This window comes from Vidua chalybeata, chromosome 1 (assembly GCF_026979565.1).
Source record: "Vidua chalybeata isolate OUT-0048 chromosome 1, bVidCha1 merged haplotype, whole genome shotgun sequence".
Taxonomy (NCBI): Eukaryota; Metazoa; Chordata; class Aves; order Passeriformes; family Viduidae; genus Vidua; species Vidua chalybeata.
The window spans coordinates 51,479,416-51,502,788 of NC_071530.1; the positions used below are offsets into that span (position 1 = coordinate 51,479,416).

The 23,373-nt window shown below is 37.9% G+C and overlaps 1 protein-coding gene across 4 annotated transcripts in view; it reads left to right on the top strand.

Annotated features, from left to right (window-relative positions):
• The window catches only part of TPK1 (thiamin pyrophosphokinase 1), a 294,653-nt gene that overhangs the window by 186,749 nt on the left and 84,531 nt on the right, over nt 1-23,373 (top strand). For all 4 annotated transcript variants that reach the window (XR_008433490.1, XM_053955972.1, XM_053955892.1 and 1 more), the window contains one exon: nt 1,330-1,476. Coding sequence is in view for 3 of the 4 variants with exons in the window: in XM_053955972.1 (XP_053811947.1) it covers nt 1,330-1,476 (147 nt within the window). In the remaining variant the exon portion in view is untranslated. The remainder of the gene's footprint in view (nt 1-1,329; nt 1,477-23,373) is intronic.

Genomic DNA, 23,373 nt, shown 5'->3' on the forward strand with positions numbered 1-23,373 from the left:
TCTGTGTGATCTGTAATCTGCATAGAAAATACATGCTGTCAGCAATACAAGGATAGGTTTTTTTGTTTTAGGGTTTGCTGCTATTGTAATGTGTAATGTGTTATATTGATCCACTCTGGCCTCTGAAGAATTTTCCAGGTGGTGATGAGAAAGATGATATATCTCTTCAAGACCTTAATTTTCATGGAAAACAATATTCAACAGAATCATAAAGCCCTAGACCTGGTAATAAAAATAGAAGCTGATACTATTAATACATCATTCCAGATACACAGAGCACCATTATGTGGCTCGTGGGTTGAGTAAAATTTCATGTAATCACAGAAACCATAGATTTAAGATCTGTAAAGTTGGAAGCTTAACCAGATGGCCATTGTCAAAGCAGCTTCTAAAGAATTCAGAGCTGCAATATCTTAGGGCCCTAGATATGACATAGTATTAGCTTTTTAAAATACAATTACTGAACATAACTGATTCACATTATGGAAGTTATAATAGTAATACTTTGCACTCAGTGACTTTTCATTTAAGGACCCAAAAGCTCTTAACCAGACTTTTGAATATTCCTTTTCTGCTTATAGGAAATAAAGTGTTCAGAGTCTGGAACACCTGTGTGAGAGAATTGAGCCAGAGCAGTCCAACTCCATGGCATATTGCAAGCAGTCAGTGTTTTCTGTGTGACTGGGACTGGCGAGTTCCTGTGGCTGTCTGTCCCTGACAGCTGGGAGGTGATACCCTAGTCACTTGGGACAGAACTTTCTATATGGTAGTACTTTTATACTTGAGCAGGGCCAGCCTTTGAGTGGTATTGCTTGTACATTGAAATGCTGTGGCAGGAATGAGAATGAGATATAATGGCCTAACCTGGTATTTCCTTCATTTGCTCTGTGAACTGTGAGTATAACATGAAATGTTGCAAAGAACTGGGGATTCTGTGGCTCAGATATACCACACTTACCCAAGGAGCTTTTGTGTGGAGTTATATATCCTAGACTATGTATTTGGAACAGACAGGTTAGTAACTTCAAAGACTGGCCTTATAGGAAATAGGTATTATAAGTAATAGGTATGTTAGGGAGAACGGTTATGTCCTTTTAAAAAGTTCCACATGTTGGCCATGGATTTATGGTACTTTAATGCTCAGCTTAAAAATCACATGATGATATTTATCTGTAATGGGAGTAAATAATTGTATTTGGCAATTGTTTTTGTATAGTCAGTAGGGTTTTTTCCTATTTTTTTTCCTCAAACTGATTTTATTGTGGATTTTAAGGTCCAAAGATCATTCCTGAGAGTTTTCTTGGTGAGTCTTTTTGTTCTGTCTTTTAGGTTGATGTGATTGTGGCTTTGGGTGGACTTGGAGGACGCTTTGACCAAACAATGGCATCGGTGGAAACACTTTTTCATGCAACAAATATCACTCCTTCTCCAGTGATAGTTATCCAGGAGTGCTCACTCATTTACCTGCTTCAACCTGTAAGTGTTGTGTAAAGTTACTTTGTAATAAAACTGACCTTCCACCCACCCTGACACCATAGGTCTTATACTGTTAAATGCTCACTTTATCAGTTGTGTTCTGTAGGGTCAGAGTTGAAGTATAAAATACATTGCAGACAAGTGGACAGCAAATGATGGACTCTGAATTCATCCTTTGGAAAAGATTACATTTAATTTGTTCACGATACATTTATTTAAAAGGGGAGAAACAAGAAAACCAGAAAGTATGAAAACTGAATTGGGTAAATATAGAATATTGATTATAAATTGGAAAAAAATAAAATTAACCTTTTAAATTAGAGTCCAGTAAGTCTAAATTTAACATACACCCCTTTTGCATGTTAAGTAGCAATACAGATGTCTTCCATAAGAGGAACAAACAACAGATGTGAGAGGATGTTGTGAGGGGAGTACCTGACATACGCATCAGGCAGAGCTTCTATGCGGTCCAAATGATGCAGTTCATTATGATAGGAATCCATCCAGCATCAATGAGGGAATTTATTTAAGATGTGTTATTTCTGTGGTTTTTCAGATGTGTTGTTGCATTTATTGATTCACAAAACAACACACACAAAATATCTTGCTGATCTTCTGCTTCTGAGATTTAAATTAAAGGCAAATCTAAACATCAAACACTGTCCTATAACATGGATTCATTTCTTTTTTTTGAAAATGTGTTTTCCCCGTGGCAAGGTTTCTAAAAGCTTACCTAACTTTCCCAGTTTCTCTTGGAAAGCTTATTCTATTAAAATAAATAACATTCACAGGTAAATTTGACACAGCCTTGCACCAGATGGGCTTCAGTGTAATTTGAGAAAAGCATTAATGAAGTTCTATGAGATTATAGATTTAAAGCCACAGGGGCAGGTGTTCTATTAACAATTTGAAGCACTGTGTCTGCAAGAAAGGTAGTAGGCACTGGAGCTCTTTTGCCAGTATGATGAGGAATTACCGTGATCGTTAGTTGCACAGCTAAATAGATGGAGGCAGAGCAGAGCAAGGGGGAAAGAGAAATAAAGGAGGACTGTGGTTAAAATCTAAAAGTCAGGAGTAACTTGCTTGTAATTGATCTATGAGTGCAGTACTTCACTGACAACTGTAAATCTCCTTTAGGGTATTTTTAAGAACATGTTGAAGAGCTGAAATAAAGTGGACAATTTCCAGTTTAACTTACAAAACTCTTGCTAAGACTGGAAAGATTTATAATTATTTTCATTCATCTTTTCCATAAGAAGCTTTAAAATGCAATGCCTAAGGTTGCTTTCATGAGTTTTCCATGAATAATTAAAGCCTTTACAACTTGAAAAAAAACCAACATGATCTGTGCATTTAAAATAGAAATGGGAGGTTGCTAATTGTTTTGCTTTCTGGAAACTTCTTTGTTCTATTTTTCATAATGCCATACAAAAAGCTTTGAATATTTTCTTTGTAGATGAGCAAAGTTCCACAGGAAACTTCAGGTTATTTCTAGCATACAGAAATAAGGGACAGATATAGGGGCAGGCCATTTAAACAATCTTAGTGCTAACTTTGACACAAAATTGCTTTTCATCGTTGGTTTAAACTTGTCACTGTTGGCATCTTCAGTCAACTGTTGTGGATAATAACAGATAATAGCATTAATCCTGTATAGTTGTTTTTCTTTTAAAAAGTGAGTAGTTTATAAACTGAGAGAAACAAGGATCCTAGGCTTGGAAATACTTTCTCTCATTTTTGGGTTTTTTTTGGGGGGGGGGGTTTTGTTTGGGTTTTTTTTGGGGGGGGGGGTTGGGGTTTTTTCTGGTTGATTGGTTTTTGGTTTTTTGGGGTTTTTTTAATGGAGTTCAGCTTGATATTTTTCTCTTCCAAACAGCCACAATCATGACATTCCCTCTTTTCCCTCTCTTCCCTTTGTAACTTAAAATCAAGGTAGGAGGGAATTTAACACAGTGGGAGACCTACTGATTGTTCGAAATGCAAGTCTGGAAACTGTGCAATAAATGAAGCAAGGTTTGAGATTCAAATGCTGATGCAAATGACAAAGTTGAGAGCATGTTGTTTTTTCTATAAATGTAGAACAGAAACATTTCTATAAATGTAGAAGAGAAACTTTCTCTCTTGGGAAGAAGAATCTGATCTTTATTGGATTCTTTGGATAAAATATATGAGCAAAACACAATTATGATTTTGTTTCCAAATAATGTTAGCCTTTGATTCATTGTAGCAGGAGAGTGGTTCTCTCTCTGGGAGAGTGGGACTCCTAGTCAGAGTCTAAAGTATTTGGATACAGCACACAGACTGGTAATTCCTTAGGAATCCTAGGAAGGATAGCAAGGGGCATAACAAGTCAAGCTGCTGAATTTATAGTTAGCAGTACAGAAACTAAGAGGAGGATGGTGTGAGTAAATATCTAAGGCCACCAAAAATCTATTAATTGTTTGAAAGAGAGAGATTTCACATTGTTACAATGTTGGTGTAGGAGGTTACGGTAGAAGAAATACATCAATATTTAACACACTTATAAAGGATCCACGGTGTTACAAGAAACATTATGGACTTGCTAAAAGTCTTCAGGGTTGGAAGGGGAAGACAGCAAGGACAATGCCTGATTTGGGATCCAGTGCAGACTACCAGGCAAGGTGGACCAGGTAAACAAAGCCTTTTTTCATCAGCCAATAACGTTATCCAAGTCCTGAATATAAGAGTAATTAGAGCTTTGAGTATTGAGGCATTTCTTGGGAAATAGATAGACAGGCAGTGCAAGTTTTTGAAATATATAGATAAAAATGTTTTGGCATGGAAAGCGAAGAAAACTACAAGGAAATAAACTCTCTTGTGTTCATTTCTGACCTCTAAGGATGAGCTCCTGTAAGGAAATGAGAAAAAATATGGGAATAATTACATCCTATATATACCTGTCTCCATGATCTCTATGGAGAAACTGGGTGGGAGGTTGAAATATAGACTGTAAGTATATAAATTTAGATAAATTAATTCCAATATATGTCAAACCACTAAAAAAAAATTGAAGAAAAGAAAGCAGGCATGAAATGAAATTGCACCTATGGAAGGGCCCACACAATGAGAACATAGTTTGTAGGTACAGAATTTATAAGTCGACAGTAAAAGATTTTCTTTTGTCTGAATGGGAAAGGAAAACTTATGACGAGCAGCCTGTATGAGCACATTTGCTCAGTCTTCACTAAAGCAAAATATTCCTTTGAGTAGATAACCAATACAGTTAAAATCTGTGCCAAAGTCAGAGGAATTTAAATTGCTTCAGAGAAAAAGCAAATAAAAGATTGAGCTGCCTTTGATTCTGCCAACTCCAAGGGCTGTTACTTTTTGTGTGCCATGCAACACTAATTAGGATAGGAGTCAGAAATAGGGAAACTTTGTAAGAATTCTAGGATGTGATGCTTGTTATGAAGCATTTTCTTATCTGATGATTGGAGTTTAAAAAAAAAAAGAAAAAAGAAAAAAATGTACCTGTGTACTGAATAGATGTCATATTTCATTCTGTAGTGGGGGAGGGAGGAAAGCTTGAATTTTTAATAAGGAATAATCAGTCTTTATAAGCATGATATTTTATGCAAGAGTTCATACATTTTATGTTAGAAATTTGGTAATATCAATTACCATTAGACTATACCCTGGCTGAAGAGCATAATTCCCTTAGAGTCATGTTTATCGTGCTAGCCATGCTCAGTATGAATGGCTTAAGGTTTCACATACATACTTTCTCATTTTCTGGTTGTGTGCTTCTCAGGAGTACAGAAACATTAGCTTCTGTACACTGAGCATAAATTATCTTTTATCTGTGAGTTTTATGGCAGTTTGTAATACAAGGTAATAGGATTTGTGACCAAGAAATGAGAAGATGTCCAAGAGTTAATGAGGCCTGCCTTTTACATATACTGAGCAGTTCAGTTTTCCCCACACAGGATTCCAGCCCTAGGATGTAGAGGAGAATTGCTGCCTACACATGAAAATGCATTACAGCAGCATATTTTTGTCAGTTAACTAACTCTTTTGAAAGAGTGTGTGAATACTTTGATAACCCTTTTTCTTGCACCCAGCTTCTCTTGTGAGTGCATGCCTGCCTTCCCTGTGAGAAATTATTAATAATTTAACATCATAGGTAGTGGCCCAGCAGCTAAATGTGAGCAATAAGAATCAGGAATTCAATCCCTTTTTCTTGGCTCTTTGCCATCATTTCCTTGAAGAGAAGTATATTGGGTAGTCTTTTGATCCCACAGTCTCCTAGATTGTAAATTTGATAAAAACCATGTCCTTCTCTGAATGGGTGCTCATTTGGTGAGCTCGTGAGGTTCATTTGGTTATTTACAAAATGCCATTACATCCTCTGCTCTGCACTGGGGTGGAACATAGTATCACAGTAATAGTAACAACAGTATTAGCAAGGCCCTTAATTAACATAAATATTGCCATACAGGAAGCTGTGAAGATAATTAGTTAGCATGGTCCTGAGCACAGTTTCAGAGGGAGCCAGCCATCCTTCTCGCAGATGGCATCTGGGCACGCTCCAGGTTTAGCACAGGCCAGGAGCTGCTTCCCAAACGTTTGGAAGGGACCATCTTGTCATGCGGCCAAGGGGGAACAGCCACATGCACGTGAGCACTGCTGTGCTGTCTGGCTTGAGTTCCAGAGCTGTTACCTGAACCGATTTACAGATGCAGACAGAGTGACTTGGCATGAAGATGTGCTCCTAGATGGAGACGCTGCAGCAGATGTGAGAGAATGTACAAAGACCAGAAACTGCTGGGCTTTGTTGCTGCAGTTCTCTGTGCCAATGTCATTTGATTTGTTTGTGTCCATGCTTGTAAATTTAATGGGAAGTTTAGGGTATGTACCTTCAGCTTGCGAGTTTTCTCTGGCAGCCAGTTCTTGAAATTTGCAGGAACATCAAAAATGAGTTACCTATCAGTTCTGTACCTCCTCATGCGTGTAAGAAGCAGATCTGCCTTATGCTCAGTGGAGAAAATCCTTAATGAATGTGCCTCTTATGGGGGATAATTTGGGGATCTCGACATTTAATGTCTCCTTTTCCTAGATATGTATTTTTGATGGGTAAATTCAGTTTCAAAAAGATTGCAGTTTTAAAGGAAGGCATTTAAACATGTATCTAATATTTAAACATGCATTTATTGTCCTGAAAGGCTCTCTCTCCTGTTTGATAGCTTCTCTCAAAGTGCACTATTGGAACTCAAACTCAATCTACTGGACAAAGCAGTCAGTCTCCATGCCTCAAGCTCCTTGTGGAATTCACAAATATACAACTTCTTGTTCTTTGATAAACACCTCTTCTTGTGACTTTTTCAATGAGAAAGCCAGCCATTCAGCTGGACAGTGATATTGTGATGTAAAAAATGTTAGCTGAGGAAAAGTCTTAATCCAACTTTTCTCTGGGACCCTGAGTCCTTCATGGAAATCCTTGCAGAAATGGGTCTTGTGCTTCCAGAGGTTTAGTGTTACACTGAAGTGGTTTCTCAGAAAAAAAAAAAAAAAAAAAAAAAAAAAAAAAGTTGCTCTGTTGGTAGTTTAGCTGCCTTAGTCTCCTTCTTTGGTAAGAAACTTTGAGGATTTGGTTACAGCTCAACTTCTGTTCTTAAAATAAGAATTAAACTAATCTTGTTTTTTATTTTTTCCTGGGAAAATCCAGCTGGACCAATTAATTCTTGTCCTGTGGTAATGTAGTGGTCCTGTGTAAATGTGACCTACAAAAGGCTACAGGTCTAAAGGACTTAGGTTTATTTCATGATAATTCATGGCTATGAAGTGGTCTTGCTTCATGGTGTTGCTTCATGGTTTTGCACAGGATTTCTTTTCTTTACTGAATATCAGTGATCCAAAATTAATTCATATTTGTCAATAAAATTCTGACCTTGAAAAGATCTGCTTGCTATCTTGCTCCTCACTGTTGCACAAGGAAACTTTTGGGTGGATTTTCTCTTAACAGCTACATTCTTTGTAAATTTGTTCTATTCCAACATCAGCAGATGTGTAGTATGAAATATACAAAGATTATATAGAACCTTAGAAATAATAATTAGCTTTTGAAATAGTCGAATCGTTTTAAACCGTTTATTTAGCATCAGTTGAAAGTGCAACCTGCATCAACTTTATGGATGACATCTAATAATTATGGATTTCTTCTTTATAAGGAAGACAAACTGACAACAAAAAATTCATAAATCAGTTTGCAGGTAACCAGTTTAATAAAATACCTAACTTTAAGAGAGGAAAGTACCAAAGCATCATTACCAAGTGGAAAAGAATAGTCTTTATTAAATGAAATTTTCATCTGTTCATAATTGTTAAGAAAGAAGTCATACTCTGTAGCAGGATATGATAATCACACAGCTGTTTTTAAATTCACATCTTAATGGTGTCTGCAAGAGAAGATGATGTAAGGAGTCTAATTGGATTACTTAGGTATTTCTAAATTCTGAAGTCATCCAGTGTGATTCTCAATCAATAGTTTGCACTTAGTAAGTGTCAACAGTTCTTTTTGCAATTTTTTTCAATATTTGTCCAGATTTTTAATTAGTTACTGCAGCTGCTGATGAATGATCATCAAGGAGAACCTTGGCCCTAAATAAAACTCTTCCAATGAGATTCCTGCTCTCTGTTGTTGCCCCTAGCTGCTGTGATATGATCTTGTCAATATGATAATATCTATTTTGTTGCTTTAAGGAAACCACAAGAAGTTTTTTGCTACAAAGCTGATTATCTTAGAGCTGGTTTGTTAGAGTTTTGGTTTTTTTTCCAAACTTGTTAATTACTTTTCTTTCCTTCAAAATCTTAATCCATCTTTTCATCTCCTCCCTTAACAACTAATTTTTGCAGGTGGCCTGATTCTTTGGGCTTTTGTGTTCAATGTAATAGTAATAATTTTGTGTACTATAAAACAAATCTTCTGCTTTCCATTAAATGGTCAGCAGCAAAATACTAAGTATTTGTCTTTGACATTTGCTTATTGGTAGGAGCTGATATATAAGCTGGGATCAATAGGAAGCTGGTAAAACTTTTATCCTGTTTTGACAATATTGGTAAGCTGAGGAAGACCACAGCAGGATTTTCACTTATCTTTATTCTGTAACTGAATGGAACAAAGCTGGAGAATGTGTGTGTGTATTCTTTCCAGTTTGACTTAAGGTTTTTCCCAGGGAGGACTTTACTCCTATATTGGGAGTTTTTAGCAAGCTAAAGAATTTCTAAACTTTTTGTTAATAGATTTTTGGCCAAAAAGGGAAAAAAAAAAAAAAAATAAAAAGGCAAAAGCACTTTAAATACTCTTAATATGGATTCCAAATTTTACCAAAAGATTTAAATATTTTTTACATAGTTCAATAAGCTTTCTATTTTTAAAAGGTTCTGTATTTTTATACTTTAAAAAGGAACATTATGCAAATGCTTGTCTGAAGGTGTCATAGACTGGTACTTTGCAGATTGATTTTGTAGTATTTTTATGATTATGATTTAAATTATTTTTCTATCATCTAACCCCTGGGAAGAGTAATGCAATATTTTGAATTTCAAGGTCAACCATTAGACATGAAGAAGTAAGAGGACTCAGAAGAATAATTATTAACACTTTCTGTGCCTTGCCTTATCAGATGCCATCCTCCTTACTAAGTAATCATCATACTGCAAGATCTTACTTTCTTTATCTAATCTTGTTTCTTCCACTTTCCCTTTCTTTTCCCTCTGGATTTTCCTTGAACCCTATCAACTGTCTTGTCTCAGAACATCATCTTATCTTAATTTTTTAGTCTTTTTGTCTAAACTGTTCTATCTTTAATTTAAGCAGCCACTGCTACCCTGAAGATTTTTCCCAGGATTTGTCTCCTGCCAGCAGTCACAATTTTGTGCTATGAAGCATTAATTCATCAATGCCCAGTCATTCTGGCTTCATCTATTCATAGAATCATAGAATCATATTCCTCCTGGGTCTCACAATGTTTCATCTTTATTTCATTGTACCAATGACCAAAGCAGCCCCATATTTAGTACTGGAATCTGCTGGGGTGATACCTGCTGCAGTGTGCCTTTGTATAACCCTGAAATCATTGCTGTGCTGTAATTCTTTGTTCAGCTTTATTGTGCTAACCCAGGTTTCTCAAATCCTGCGATTCTGTTCTATCCACTAAGTGACAGTGTCTTTCTAAAGGCACCTTACTGCCTTGCTTGAGGTGGACTTCACCAGAGTTTTGCAGTAGCAACTTTCCTCTGAGTATTAAGTGGATTTCAATTATAGCTTAGGGGCATGCAATTTTTTCACTCCCTGACTGAGTTACAGAAAGTTCTGTAGGGAAACAAACAAGTATCAGAAGTCTGTAATCTGTGTCAGAACCTTATCTGGAAAGAAAATTAATGGGAAAATATTTTATTTCATCCAATCAAAAATATAGCAGGGAAAATCAATATTATTGTTCCTATCCTGAATGCAAATAACAGTCAAAATTGAAGTGATAGTAGATGATAGTAGGTGATACTACAAAATCAAAAAAAATAAAAATGCTGAACACTTAATTGTTGACCTGAAGGGTTTATAGAATCCTTTAGAGGTAAATTCAATAATGGTCTTTTCTGTTCACATCTGAGTACTGGTAATAGTTAAAGTTGTCAAAGGTGAGCATCTGTATTCTGGCCTCAGTTATATTTGAAAATGTGTTATCTCTTCAATTCAATCCCTTTGTGAAATGGCTTAGGCTTATGCAATCCCTCACAGTATCACTGTTAATTCTGCATCTGCCAGGGAAGTGGTGTCAACTGTATGGATTTTCAACATTTACTCTTAATATTAAAAAAGGGTCAGGGCAGAACAATGATAACATTTGGTAATATCAGAGGTTCTAGGGAAAATGCTGTACTACACTGATAAACAAGATTTAGGTAGAATTACTCAGCTTTGCCATGGGAAGTGATTGACTTGGCAATCTGAATTTTCTTCGTGTTGATAACAACTGATTACATTACTTCAGGACTCTCTCTGCACTAACAGAACTTCCCAAGAGCAGACGAGGATCGGGGATTGAATTCTTCATTGTCTTTTAAGGCTGTAATGTGTCTGTCACTCTCATGACAACTCCAGTCAAAAATACTTGCCAGCACTTCAGTTGGGCCAATGACCTTCAGGGCAGTATACAGGCTTCCTACTCTTAATCCTAAAATCAATGGATTTGGAGTGAATATGTTTCTGTTAAAAGGAAGAAAAGGAGTCTGGAAAGAATCTTCCAGGATCTGTGAAGGGGGTTTCAGAAGATGAATGAAGCTAGGCTTATTCATGAGATGCACAGCAGAGGAATGACAGACAGTGGCCCTAAACTGAGATGGAAGATTCAGGATGACTATAAGGAAAAGTTTCTACTCTGAAGAGAATTACAAATTACACAGAGGAAATAGATTGCCTAGAGAATCTCTATCCCTGACAGTGTTCAAAACCTGATGGGAAGGCTGCACTTCCGAGACTTCCTCCCACATAAGTGATTCTGGGACACTTGCAGAGACACGGGTAGGATGACTAGGTGTGTTAGAACCATTGTACAAGTATCTGTTGAGAAGAATTGGGAAACTCCTGATACAGAAGACTGTGGCCACATCAAGAAATAGTGGTTCTATGCACTCCAATCTCTTTTTTATGTTTTTGTTACCTTACAAAGGGAAGTGATGTAGTCTCTCATGTAACCTCACAGAAGAAAATGCTGAAAGGAGAAATGACTGCTGTTTCTGAATGCACTGAGTAAATGCCAGGGAGATAAACCAGGACTGGTTAAGCTCAAGCCCAATGTTAGAACAAGAGTAAATTCCTTTAAACCAGTGATGGATAAATTTCCATCAGATATTATGCCAATCAGAGGGAGCTGGACACACTTGAGAAGTGGGCCCACGGTCTTCCTCATGATATTTAACAAGTCCAAGTGTACCTGTACCAGCTGGAAGTAGAGACTGGAAGAAGAAATTATTGAGAGCAGTTCTGTTAAGAAGGACCTGGGGGTGCTGCTGATGAGAGGCTGGACATGACCCAGCCGTGTGCACTCACAGCCCAGAGAGACAAACGTGGCCTGGGCTGCCTCCAAAGCAGCATGGCCAGAAGGGTGAGGGAGAGGATTCTGCCCCTCTAGTCTGCTCTGGTGAGACCCCACCTGCAGGGATGCATCCAGCTCTGGGGTCCCCAACATGGACCTGCTGGAGGGAGTCCAGAGGAGGCCACAAAACTGCTCAGAGGGCTGGAGCACTTCTTCTGTGAAGACAGGCTGAGAGAGTGCAGTCATTCAGCCTGGAGAGCAGAAGGTTTCAGGAAAACCTTGGAGCACCCTTCCAATATTTTACTGGGGCTTATAAAAAGGAGGGAGAGGGACTTTCTACATGGGTAGATAATGAAAGGACAAGATGCAGTGGTTTTAAACTGAGAGAAAAGGAAATTTGTCTCTTTCCTATTAGAAGGAAATTCTTTGTTGCAAGGGTGGTGAGATACTGGAACAGGTTGCCCAGAGAAGTTGTGGATGCCCCATGCCTGGAAGTGTTCCAGGCCAAGTTGGACAGGGCCCTGAGAAACTTGGTGAAGTGAATGGCATCCTGCCCATGAGATTCTATGACTCTGTGAAATTAGAAGGAAAAGTCCCTAATCATTCTTCTGGTGAGATTCCACAACAGGTTTACAAAAGTAAAAACTGTAGAAGAGGGGGGCAGAATCAGAGCTCACTATGTTGATTTTAAATCCTCAACTCTATTCCCACCAAAAGCAAACACAAAACTTTCAGAAGTTGTTAATATGTAGGCATTGTGTTTCCAATTGTCCTTAATTTGTTGCTTTTTAAACATGAAGCCTGAAAGTGACATTAATCCATTTCAACCTTGAGTCATATGAGCCATACTGGTCTGTGATCAGCTTTTCAGCAGTGCTGGTTGGCAAACAGTGAGCATGAGTTCCAGCCTCAGCCACAGAGTCTTTTTTACAGATGTAGCTTCCTTTTGCCTCTTATTTACTATGGCTGAAAATACACTGTCTCCCCTACCATCATCACAGGTAATTGTAGGAAGTGTGGGTTAGGTGGATGGACAGTGGGGTGGACCAAGAACTGGCTGAGTGTCAGAGCTCAGAGGGTTGTGGTCAGCTGGAGGCCTGTAGTCAGGAATCTGCTGAGTCCAGTCTTATTGAACTTGTTTATCAGTGACCTGGATGAAGGGATAGAATGAATGTACCCTCAGCAAGTTTGCTGATGGTGTGAAACTGGGGGACAGAGACTGATACACCTTTAGTCTGGGCTGCCACTCACTGGGATCCTGATAGGCTGAAGCATTGAGTGAACAGAAATCTAATGAGGTTCAACAAGGGCAAGTGTAGGATCATGAACCTGGGGAGGAATAATCCCAAGTATGAGCACAGGTTGGAGGCTGACCTAGAGAGCAGCTCTGCAGAGAAGGGCCTGGGAGTCTTGGTGGGTAACAAACTGTGCATGAGCCAGCAGTGCCCTTGTGGCCAGGAGGGGCAGTGGTATCCTGGAGTGCATTGGGAAGAGTGTGGCCAGCAGGTCAAGGAAGGTCATCCTGCCCTTTTATTCAGCCCTGGTGTGGCTACATCTGGAGTGCTCTATCTGGACAAGTTGTTACTGAGTGTCCAGTGGAGGCCACAAAGATGATCTGGGGTCTGGAGGATCTCTCTTATGCTGTGGGAGCTAGGCTTGTTTAGAGGAAAGAGTGAGAGATGATCTTGTTAGTGCCTATAAATATCTCAAAGGCAGATGCCAATAGGATGGTGCCAGACTCTTTTCAGTGGTGCCCAGTGACAGGATGAGGAGCAATGGCCATAAACTAAAACACAAGAAATTTCACCTCAACATGAGGAAGAACTTTACATTGAGGGTGGCAGAGCACTGGACAGGCTGCTCAGGGAAGTCATAGAATCTCCTTCTGTAAAGGCATTTAAAACCCTTCCAGTGTTACCTGCTCCAGGTGATTCAGCTTTTGCAGGGGCATTGGACTAGATGATCCCCAGAGGTCCCTTTCAACCGTAAAAATTCTGAGATTTTGAAATTCTGAAATCTAGGCATTGCTTTCATATATGCCATAAGAAATTAGATATCTAAAGGTAGTTTAGGGAGAATGCGCTACTGTGAAATCGTATACCTTTTGGCTTGTGATGTTACCCATACAGAATAAATGTAAGCATATGGCAAAGCAGATTAATATCATCTAATCTGTGCTTAAGCACTTCTTTGAACAGTGGTTTGCAGATGTAAGTATAGTTATCTCATCTGGTATGTCATTCCAAGTTCAGATGTCTCTGCATTTTCCCATCCACGTGACAGCCAGTGGTGCTTCATGGGGAGTATCATTTCTGTGTCATCAACATCTGTTTCTGAGTGGTTAATTTTCATTAAGAGTTCCCATCCTTTGTTAATTGAATTATGGCCTTCAATTTCAGCAATGTCAGGTACCTGAGGGAAAAGAAGGACCTGCACCCAGAGGCGAATCCTTTTATTCTGGTGAAAGAACAAATTATCAGATCGAAGAATAATTATCTTGCAGAATTCTCTTCTACAAACCACAATGTTGGCAATGAAATGTACCTTTGTGTTATGAGTCTGAGGTCTTTCTACCTCATACCTTAAAGGTTTTTAGATGCAAGCATTTAAAACCTGCATTGCAGTATGTATATGTCTCTCAATAATGGGGGCACATTGTTCAGTTCTTTCTCAGATATCGCTTTTATTTTAGGGCAGGGAAAAGAGGAAGAGTCTCTGGTAAAAAAAGAAAAGGAAAAAAAAGGTATATTTTTCTTCCATTGTTAACCACCAGCAGTTTTTCCTCAACTGGAGGACACACTTCAGAGTGAAGCAAGACTAGCTGAAGATCTGGAATTAGTCTTCTGTGGCAATGATGTCACAGGCAGACAGTCTCATTAGCTGCAAGCTGAGTGATTTTTTTTGAGAAAGAGCTGCCTGTCTCTTTTATGTTAGAGGAACCTGGGAACTGAGAATAAAGCTGGTAAGATATTAACTCTATCCCGGGTATTGACTGAAGCTTTAAAGCAATTAGAAGAGCACCAAGAGAGGACTCAGTAGGTCTCTGAGGGGCCAGTACATCTGTGCATAAAGTCCTAGACCCTCCTGTCCATTCAGGATTTTGTGGGAGTTATTTCCACATGTTGTAGGTGTATAAGCTACCACATGCAGCCTTAACCCACCCATGCTTAATGGTTCTTGAAATCCTTGAGGAATGTGGAGAGTCTGGTGTATTCCTGTTGAGTGAGATGGATGGCCAGAGGCAGAACTACTCTTGAGCAGTGGCCTGAGTTATCATAAACAAATCCAGCCATTCTGGTATGCCAGATGGCGTATGCCACAAAAGAGATGCACTTCAGAACCTGTGCAGATAAAGGGAGTAGCTTATCATCCCTATTACACATATTTTATCAATTTTCTGTAAGCCTAATGATATAACTGAATTAGTAATGCCTGTGTCATTCCTTGGTCTTTCATCTGTCTGACTTCTGGATCTCCTTTCCTGTTCACTAGCGCACAGTGAAATTGCAGAAATATCAGGGCAACATCTAATTTCCAGTTTATCAATAGTAATGCACTTTATGAACATCTCTCTTGTTTTTAAATTCTCTTTTGTACTTAAACCTGGTTCCAGATTATTGTGCTAAATGTATTATGTGTCTCCTTAGGGGAGAGGTATTATGAAGCTATTGTTTTAGAAAAAAAGTTTTCTAGCAGTACTGTAGGAATTTTTAAGTATTTCTAGTATTGAAGCCTACTGAACTGTCAAACATAGTCCTCAAAAACTCTTAAGGAGATAAAATACTAAACCTTCTTTTTTATTCCAAATCATCTGAGAAAGTGAAGCAGTTTTAATTTTTTTACTGCATTCTGTTAAAAGAGAGAAGCTGTGGTACCCCATCCCTGGAAGTGTTCAAGGCCAGGCTGGATGGGGCTTTGAGCAGCCTGGTCTAGTGAAAGGTGTCCCTGCTCATGGCATAGCCTTCAGATAATGAAGTGAATGCAGTCACTCTTTTCTGTAGCCCTTGGAAACCCATGCATGATGATGTTCAAATCTCTCGTCTTGAAAGACAGTAGGAGCTCATGTTTCTGAAACAGCCTGAGTCAACCCCTGCAGTTCAGTGGAGCTGACACTCTGCTGGTGTCTCTTCCTGGAAGGCCATGCCTGCCAAATGCCAGGATCTGGTTACTCCCATGCAAATTTATAATGTTTTATAATTGGACTTTTTTTGTTTTCCCCATCTGAGGGATAAAAATCCAATGTTGAGTCAGCGAGAACTTACCTGAAGCTGATTGTTTTGATAACTCCTCCTTTGTAGTCATCTTGGAGAGGGGGAAAGTGAACTAAATCTAAATATCAGCTTAGTATTTATATGTGCTTGATAGTGGCCTCTACAGTGTTACACTGTACTGAACTGTCATACCATGATCCTTTCCTTCAGCCTGTACACCTAAAATCGGGTTCCTGTGGCTGTGTATTCGCAACATTTTTTATTGTGGAGGGTAACCAATGTACAAAGTCCTTGGTGGAAATAGTTATTTTTAGAAGAATCTTTAAGATGACAAATAACAACTTGCCTAGCTTTTCATACGGGCTTTGGTCTTCCGTTGGTGAATCTTGGACTACATGTCATGTCACACTCTTGAGCTGGATCTCAGGGTATATTCTATATTACAGAGGGGGAGAGAGAGAGACAAAGGCATGAAGAAGTGAAATTCTTTGCTCAGGCACTCAGGGAGTCAATACCATACTGAAAATTGAATCTAGTTTTCCACATTTCTATTTCCAGTGACCTGTCAACTGGGACCTATTTCCTCTTGGTCCTTGTGACTTTATTAAGAATGACCTTTAGAGATGATGGAGATTTTTACTGAAAGTGTTTAATCCTTTCAGAAAAATCAGAGAAACTCACTTTTCTATAGTAAAACTCATCCTAAATTTCCTTAAGAGAAATTGTGAAGAGATGGATTTGCATAAATAATCTCATTTCTTAAGAAGCCTGAGAAAAAAAAATCTAATGCTTGAATCTGAAAATGCCATGGCTTAGAATGGCCAAAAATATATATGCCAATTATAACAGCTCTTTATTTCTAATGAACAATTTATCCAGGAAAATAAGAAACAAAGAGATAGTCAAAGTGTGGCAAACAATTATTAGAAATAATAATTTCTACATTTTAACATCTTTCAGCTTTCTGCCCCTGTGCATGACCGCTATGCTATCCAATAAAACATTTCTCATCTCATCAGAATTTTACAAGTCATTTCAATTGTCATAAGAAAAAGCAGTTCACAGGAGACATCAGAGGATGGACGTTTGTTCCCCCCTGCCTTTTTTAATGTGTTAGAGATGTGTAGGTTAGAGATGCAGAAGGGAAAATGACTATAGCTATCACAGTCTTTCATAGGCGAGTGAGCGAAAGAAAATCCTGGGGTATCACATAATAGAGCTTACAGCAAGATTTGTTCTCATTCTCTGAGGTGTCTACAAAATACATATATCATGTCCCAGTACAATGAGCTGTCATGAGCACAGTTTACTCAAGCATAGCAGGAAGTTGTAGCTCTGTTAGTATGTAGCCAGACAAATTTTAGTGGTTGGATGGAAAGGCACATTTCCCTCCTCTCTTATCCAAACTAATCTCTAAATGTAGATTTATAAATCCCTAAGCAAGTAGCTGATTATTTCATTTCTTGGAAGAGCTCTGGCCTATATTTTTAGGGAGGCCACGTTTCTTGAAATTAGTTTAAAAATAAATGGTTGAATGCTTACTCACCACAGTTGTGTAGAACTAGCATCCATTTCTTTCTCTTTCTTTTTCCTGAAATTAAGACACTTCAAAAATTATGTGTCAAATAAAGTATTTGAAGTGTAGTGTTCAGCACAGGGAAGCGAGGGAATACACTATGAGAAAATCAGAATCATGCCTGTCCTTCTATAGGGAGAAGGTAGAGGAGGTTTTTAAGTGTTTGTTTAGGTAATCTAGGCCAAGTTAGGCAATAATTTTGCAAATGGAGCAAAACTATTTGTACTTAACGTGCTGCAGGCGTGGAATTGGTGAAAAGATGCAAAGAGAAGAGAGGCAATGCAGATCTTGCAAATTATATATGGACTGGAGAGTGCTATGGACTTTAGACAGGCTATAAAAGGAGAGCATGAAATTAATTACTTGAAGAACTAACAGAGCAAGGATATGATGTTTATTTACTGGGATAAAAATGTGAAGCATTTGTTTTCCTATTGTATAATTTAGGAAAAAATTCAAGAGATGCTCATAAGCATTATCTGGATCCATGGTAGATTGAAAAGGAGATTGAAATGATCTCTAAGTTCATAGAAGAGTATCTGTTGCAAGTCTACACACACGCGCACTCACTCACTCTGCTTGTTGGGTTGACTGCTCCCCCAGGCAGAAATATTCATGTCAAGAATAAAATTCTCCTCTGTTTGATTTATTTGAGACAAAGGGAATGATTCTTTGAGATTCATTGCTTTGTGTTTTGGTTGTGATTTTATGTTTAACCAGTGCAAATATTCACAAGTGCACTTATAGTACACTACTCTGGAGCCCAGGCAGTGTGACAAGTACAGGGTGTGTGGCAGGTGGAGACACAGCCAGCTAGGAGACAGCCACAAAAAGATTGGAAAGGAGTTGGAAAGCAAAGGGAGATACACTGGAAGGATGAGCATTTTTCTTACCTAAGTTCTGTTTCTGAATCACAAAGCAATGAGTTTCCCACATCAGCCATAAACAAACTCTTCCATTTCCAAGGACAGAGAAGGTCATGCAAAGCATGCCAATCTTTTCAAAATGGGCTATAATTGGCACTAGCTAGAGCCTTAATATTCATTACCTGTAACTGAGGGGCAAATAAAAAGTGTGATTTCTTTTCTTCCTAAGAAATATTTATCTATAATAACAATATTTATATAATATAAAAAGAAATTTCTTTTCTTCCTTTCTTTTCTATCCTAAGAAATATTCCAAGCAAATAAACAGAATTGCTTCCAGTCTGCTCCTTGCAATTGAATGGCCCTAGTCATACGTGAGGGTTAAACAAATGCAGAGTAAAAGGTAGATCTTCTCAGAAGTAATTTTGTATCTGAGTAACTGATGTGATTTCTGTGACTAATCATCACATAAACATGATATATCATGTAAGACATAATGAGGAGCGTTTGGTTTAAAGATCATACGTCTGTGTGTGTTTGACTATAAATATATCACAATTGCACATGTATTTTCCTCTTCCAAAACTCCTGACATTTTTCTTCTGCTGTGTGGGTGGGCTCTTACATACCTGGAGAAAATTACATAGCTCTAAAAATTGAAAGGTATCTAATAAAGAACATTTAGCCTAGTTTCATTATAGACCCATAATATGTTGCCAAAAATGGAACATGATTTTTGAAGGGAGTATTATTTTAATCATAGTGTTATAACTGTTATGCTCCCAGGATGGATGGGTGGATGGATGGTTGGATGAATGGATGGACGGATGGATAGTATATTATTATAAGTCATTTGGGGATGGTGTGTCCAAGCGTGCCAATTTTTTATTGTTATGGGAGAGAAAAAGCAGTATATTGATATTTATTGTAAATTATTTGAAAGCTACTCTGAATTGATTGATGTTTTTGCTGGTTAAGAAGGGTATTTCCATTTTATGATATTAAGACAGATTAGGTAAAAACTGAGTAAGTGTTTTAAAATCCAGCTTTCATCTTGATGGAAGTACAAAGATGCATCTGTTCTTGTAATCTGTAAAGTAACAGAACTAAAACACTGTCAGTCTTCTCCAAATATCTGTCTGTTTTTTTTTAAGAGAAAAAATAAATATAATATTGTCTTTAGAACAGAATATCCAAAGGACATATATGCTAAAAATATATGTGCAACTTCAGAATTGTGTACTCTGCCTGTTACTTCATTAGAATGTTTAGAAGACTTAGTTTTTCCATGTTTGACACTCTTTGGATCTAAGGCATTGCTCAGACTAACAGATATGTTTTATGCATCAGCAGGAAAATGCATGTGTTTATGAGAAAGCTAATTGGAAAGTGGAAGGAGAGTATTTAGCACTATCTGAACTTTGGTGCCCACGGGAATGAGAAATCTTACAATTCTCTAAGAGTCTTGTGTAATTGTACTGCTCAGAAGAATGAAGCTCTTTGCAGGAGGACAGGACCTCATTTGCAGAAGTTAATTTTTCAAAAGGCTACCTGAATCCTTTATCAAACATTGCATTACCAAACATTGTTCCTGACCCCTCTTTAACTTACTATCTTAGCAATACTAGAAATAAGCACCTGCATTTCTCTATGTTTGAGCACTGAATGGTGAAAATGAGATTACTGCAGTTGCTGAGAATGACTGAGGAGGAATTTTGATTTCTTATTTCTCTCTTGATTTATATTTATGGTGGATGGGAAATGTGGGTGTGTTTGTGTACACAAGTAATAAAACCATACAGACTTTTATAATAAAACATTGAGTTTAAGAGCATTTGTGAGTTCATCAGCAGATAACCATCCACATTTTGAGAGGGTACAGGCAGAACACATTCTGGTAGAAAAACATTCTCTTAGGCAGCAAACACACACTGTATGTGTCATGCATTTATATTATTGCTTCCATATACATTAAAGTTTAAGGTCTTAAATGACTTGTCAAAATGTTATGTGCCAAGCTGAAAAACATTGCCTTGATGTGCTGTAGTATAGCAAGTTTTATTGGCACTTCTAGCACTCTCAGTAGACAAGAAGAATCCCTACATTTCTAAAACCACTTATATGTTTGTCTCCAATGTGCTTCATTCTTGATATGTTTTTCTGAATTTTATACTTTTTGTATGTAACTCTCATCTAAAATGTGATGGGGTTTACTTGCACATGTATATATATGGTCTTGGTTAGGGAAGGTCAAGTTAGATCTGAGCTTTCTCCAAGTTCTAGGGAGGTCAGATTAGAGGCTTAGTCCAAGGCCATCCCTACTGTTTCTTTTATTTATGAATAAGAGGGATTTGTGTAGGCTTGATTCTTAGCATGGTTTGACTCATGTGTTTGACTCTATGGACAAATAGAAAAATATGCTAAGAATAAAGACAGTAAAAAAAAAAGAAGAGTGGGGAGTAAGCATACTGGAAAAACAAAGAAAGAAGAAATTAAGGGAAAAAAGAGAGGATAAAGGTGTAGGAACAGTATTCCCTGTGTGCTTGTGCATAGACTATATGCCCTGTAGGATTTGCTAGCAGTGCATAGGGATGTTTTATAAATGTGCTACATTCTAAGGACTTGCTTCTAGCAAATCAACTTTGATTGTGGCAGTTTCTTAGTTTTTAAAGAATATAAAGAAGCTCTTAAAGGAATTTTGATAGGCTTGAGTCTGGGATAGAAATGGATGGGGAAAATGTTTTGCAGGCAGGCTAGTGTATCATACCTTTATGTAAATGCCCTGTATGTATAACATTACAATACAGAAATTCTGTTTGATTCTAAAGATTGCTGTTATAGCTGTCTACAGATAACTGTATTGGACAAAATAGGAAACCAGTGTTTTAGACAGTTGGTCAATACATCTGAAATAAGAAAGAAAAATACATGGAGGACAGACAGTGATATGGCATTAGAAATATGAACACTCCTATTTTTAAACAGTAGTCTAAATTCATTATTAACACGTTTTCAGAAAATGTTCAGTGTGACTCAGTGTCACCTGACCTCCCACTGGACCCCAGGGAATGTTAGTGATGGTGTTATTGATGCCTTGTGAAGGCTGACCTAGAACAGAGACTAGACAGAGCTAAAGAATAGAGTAGATATTTATTAAGAGGCCTCAATAGATCCACCTTGGGCTGCACAACCCAAAATAGCCACAAAAATGGATGACAAGTCACAGAGTCTCACACTTTCATAAGCTTTGTTCCATTAGCATATAGGAGTAAATTGTCCGTCTACAGCTTTAGCCCATGAAGTCCCATCCTTCTTGTTTTCTCTCTTCAGTCCACATTATTTATGCTCTTGGGCCTGAGATGTGGGTCAGTTGTCCTTGCCAGCTAGAGAAGGAATTGGTTTTTCTACCTACTCTGTGAAGCCTAGACTTACACACTAAAGCAGAATAGAATCTGAAAACTATAAAAGCTAAAAAACAAGGCATCAATATTAGTGAGAGGAGAAGTAGGTGAGCACTCAGTGCACTTGAAAACACTATTCTGACTTTTCACTGATGTGCAAGAAAAACATTGTGATAGCATGACCTACAGCAGACTTTCTTACCAGTGACAGCTCTGCTCTGCGAGATCTGTAAAAAGGAACCTTCTGTAATAACATCCCCTCCCTTCTCAAAAAAAGCCTTTTCTGCCAGAATTTGCCATTCTCTGAGGTATCTTAGACTTCAAATAAATATCAGAATAGTTAGGCATCTTTACACTCTGGTTAGCAAAACTTGGTTTAAAAGTAAAAGCAATTTTTATTGGATCCACTGATATGACTTAGGAGTGCTCAAATGAGTTTTTATTATTCTGGAAACAAACTAAAAGCATTAACTTCTGTTTTGTGCTTGTCTCTGCCTAAAGCAAATTTTTATGGTCTAGTTAGGTTGCCTTGAAAACAGGCTTTTATAAGTAAATACTCATGGATGATTAACCATCCTAAAATAAAACTGTTGTCAGATGTTTCAAATGTGTGGTGCATGAGAGAGAAAGTATGTACATGGTGACCTGAAAGCTAATTTCTGCATTTCAGTGCATCTGCACTGATTAGTAAAACTCAGGCACCTGTAGATATAGTTCCAAGGACTTGAGTTTGAGGGAAGCATGTCTTTTTAATTTAGTTGATTCTGGGGTTTGGGAGGAAAAAAAAAGGTTGTGGCATGGTGAAGTGGTTTCCTAACTTTTGCAGAGTAAAAGTAAGGATGTCTTAATCAAGGCAGACCTTTCAAGCAAAGAGTATTTTTAGAAAGCATAAGTGGAACTCAGATCAACTGAAGAAATAGCACATGAAAAAACATGGATGAAAAACCTGTAAATGAGTCTACAGAAAACATTTTTATATGCTCTTTTGCTGTACCCATCAATAAAATACAAATGTACTGGTTACTTTTCACTATAGGAAGAAACAATTGCATTTTGTAAATTGATTTTCTTAGAGTGGCATCTTAAGGCATTTCTCTTAGTTTCAAGAGAAATCTAAGTTTCAGATAAGCATTTTGCACCTTAATTTGGCTTTCCTGTTTCATTCTTATTTCAAGCAGTATACAATCTGTAATTAATGCAATGGACTTGGTTGAATAACTTTGTAACTGACAAGAGATGGTCCTTTTTGACCTTCATTTTAATATTGAAAAATTAGGAAAATGAAACAACTACTGCCATAGAATGAATAAAAGATGATTTGGGAGGTGTCCTTTTTCAATAAAATAGCAATATTCTATTAGGTGATCCATTAGTCACTGATAACTGGTCTAGTAGAGAAAGCAAATAATTTTTTGTGACCTTTATTTCTGTTCAATTTATAAGATAATATCAGTTTTTAAATTATTTTTATCTTCTGTTTTAGAAATACTAGATTTCACTCAGGATGATGTAAAAGTTTGAATTGCAATTTTCCCCCCTTGTATGCCCCAGTTTCATGAACCTTTTTCACTTAGGAGTAAGATGAAAGCAGACATCCAAGGTGCAGTGGCTCAGGCACCCTGGACACCAGGAGGTGACTGGGGCACCTGGCAGCCCAAGCTCTTCCACAACCCCAGCCATGTGGCAACCCAGCCATGGGCACTGGGTGCCTCCATGGGGATAGGGACAGGACAGGGTGTGAGCCCAGGAGGGCAGGGTCATGGGGACCTGGGGACACTGGGTCAGGTG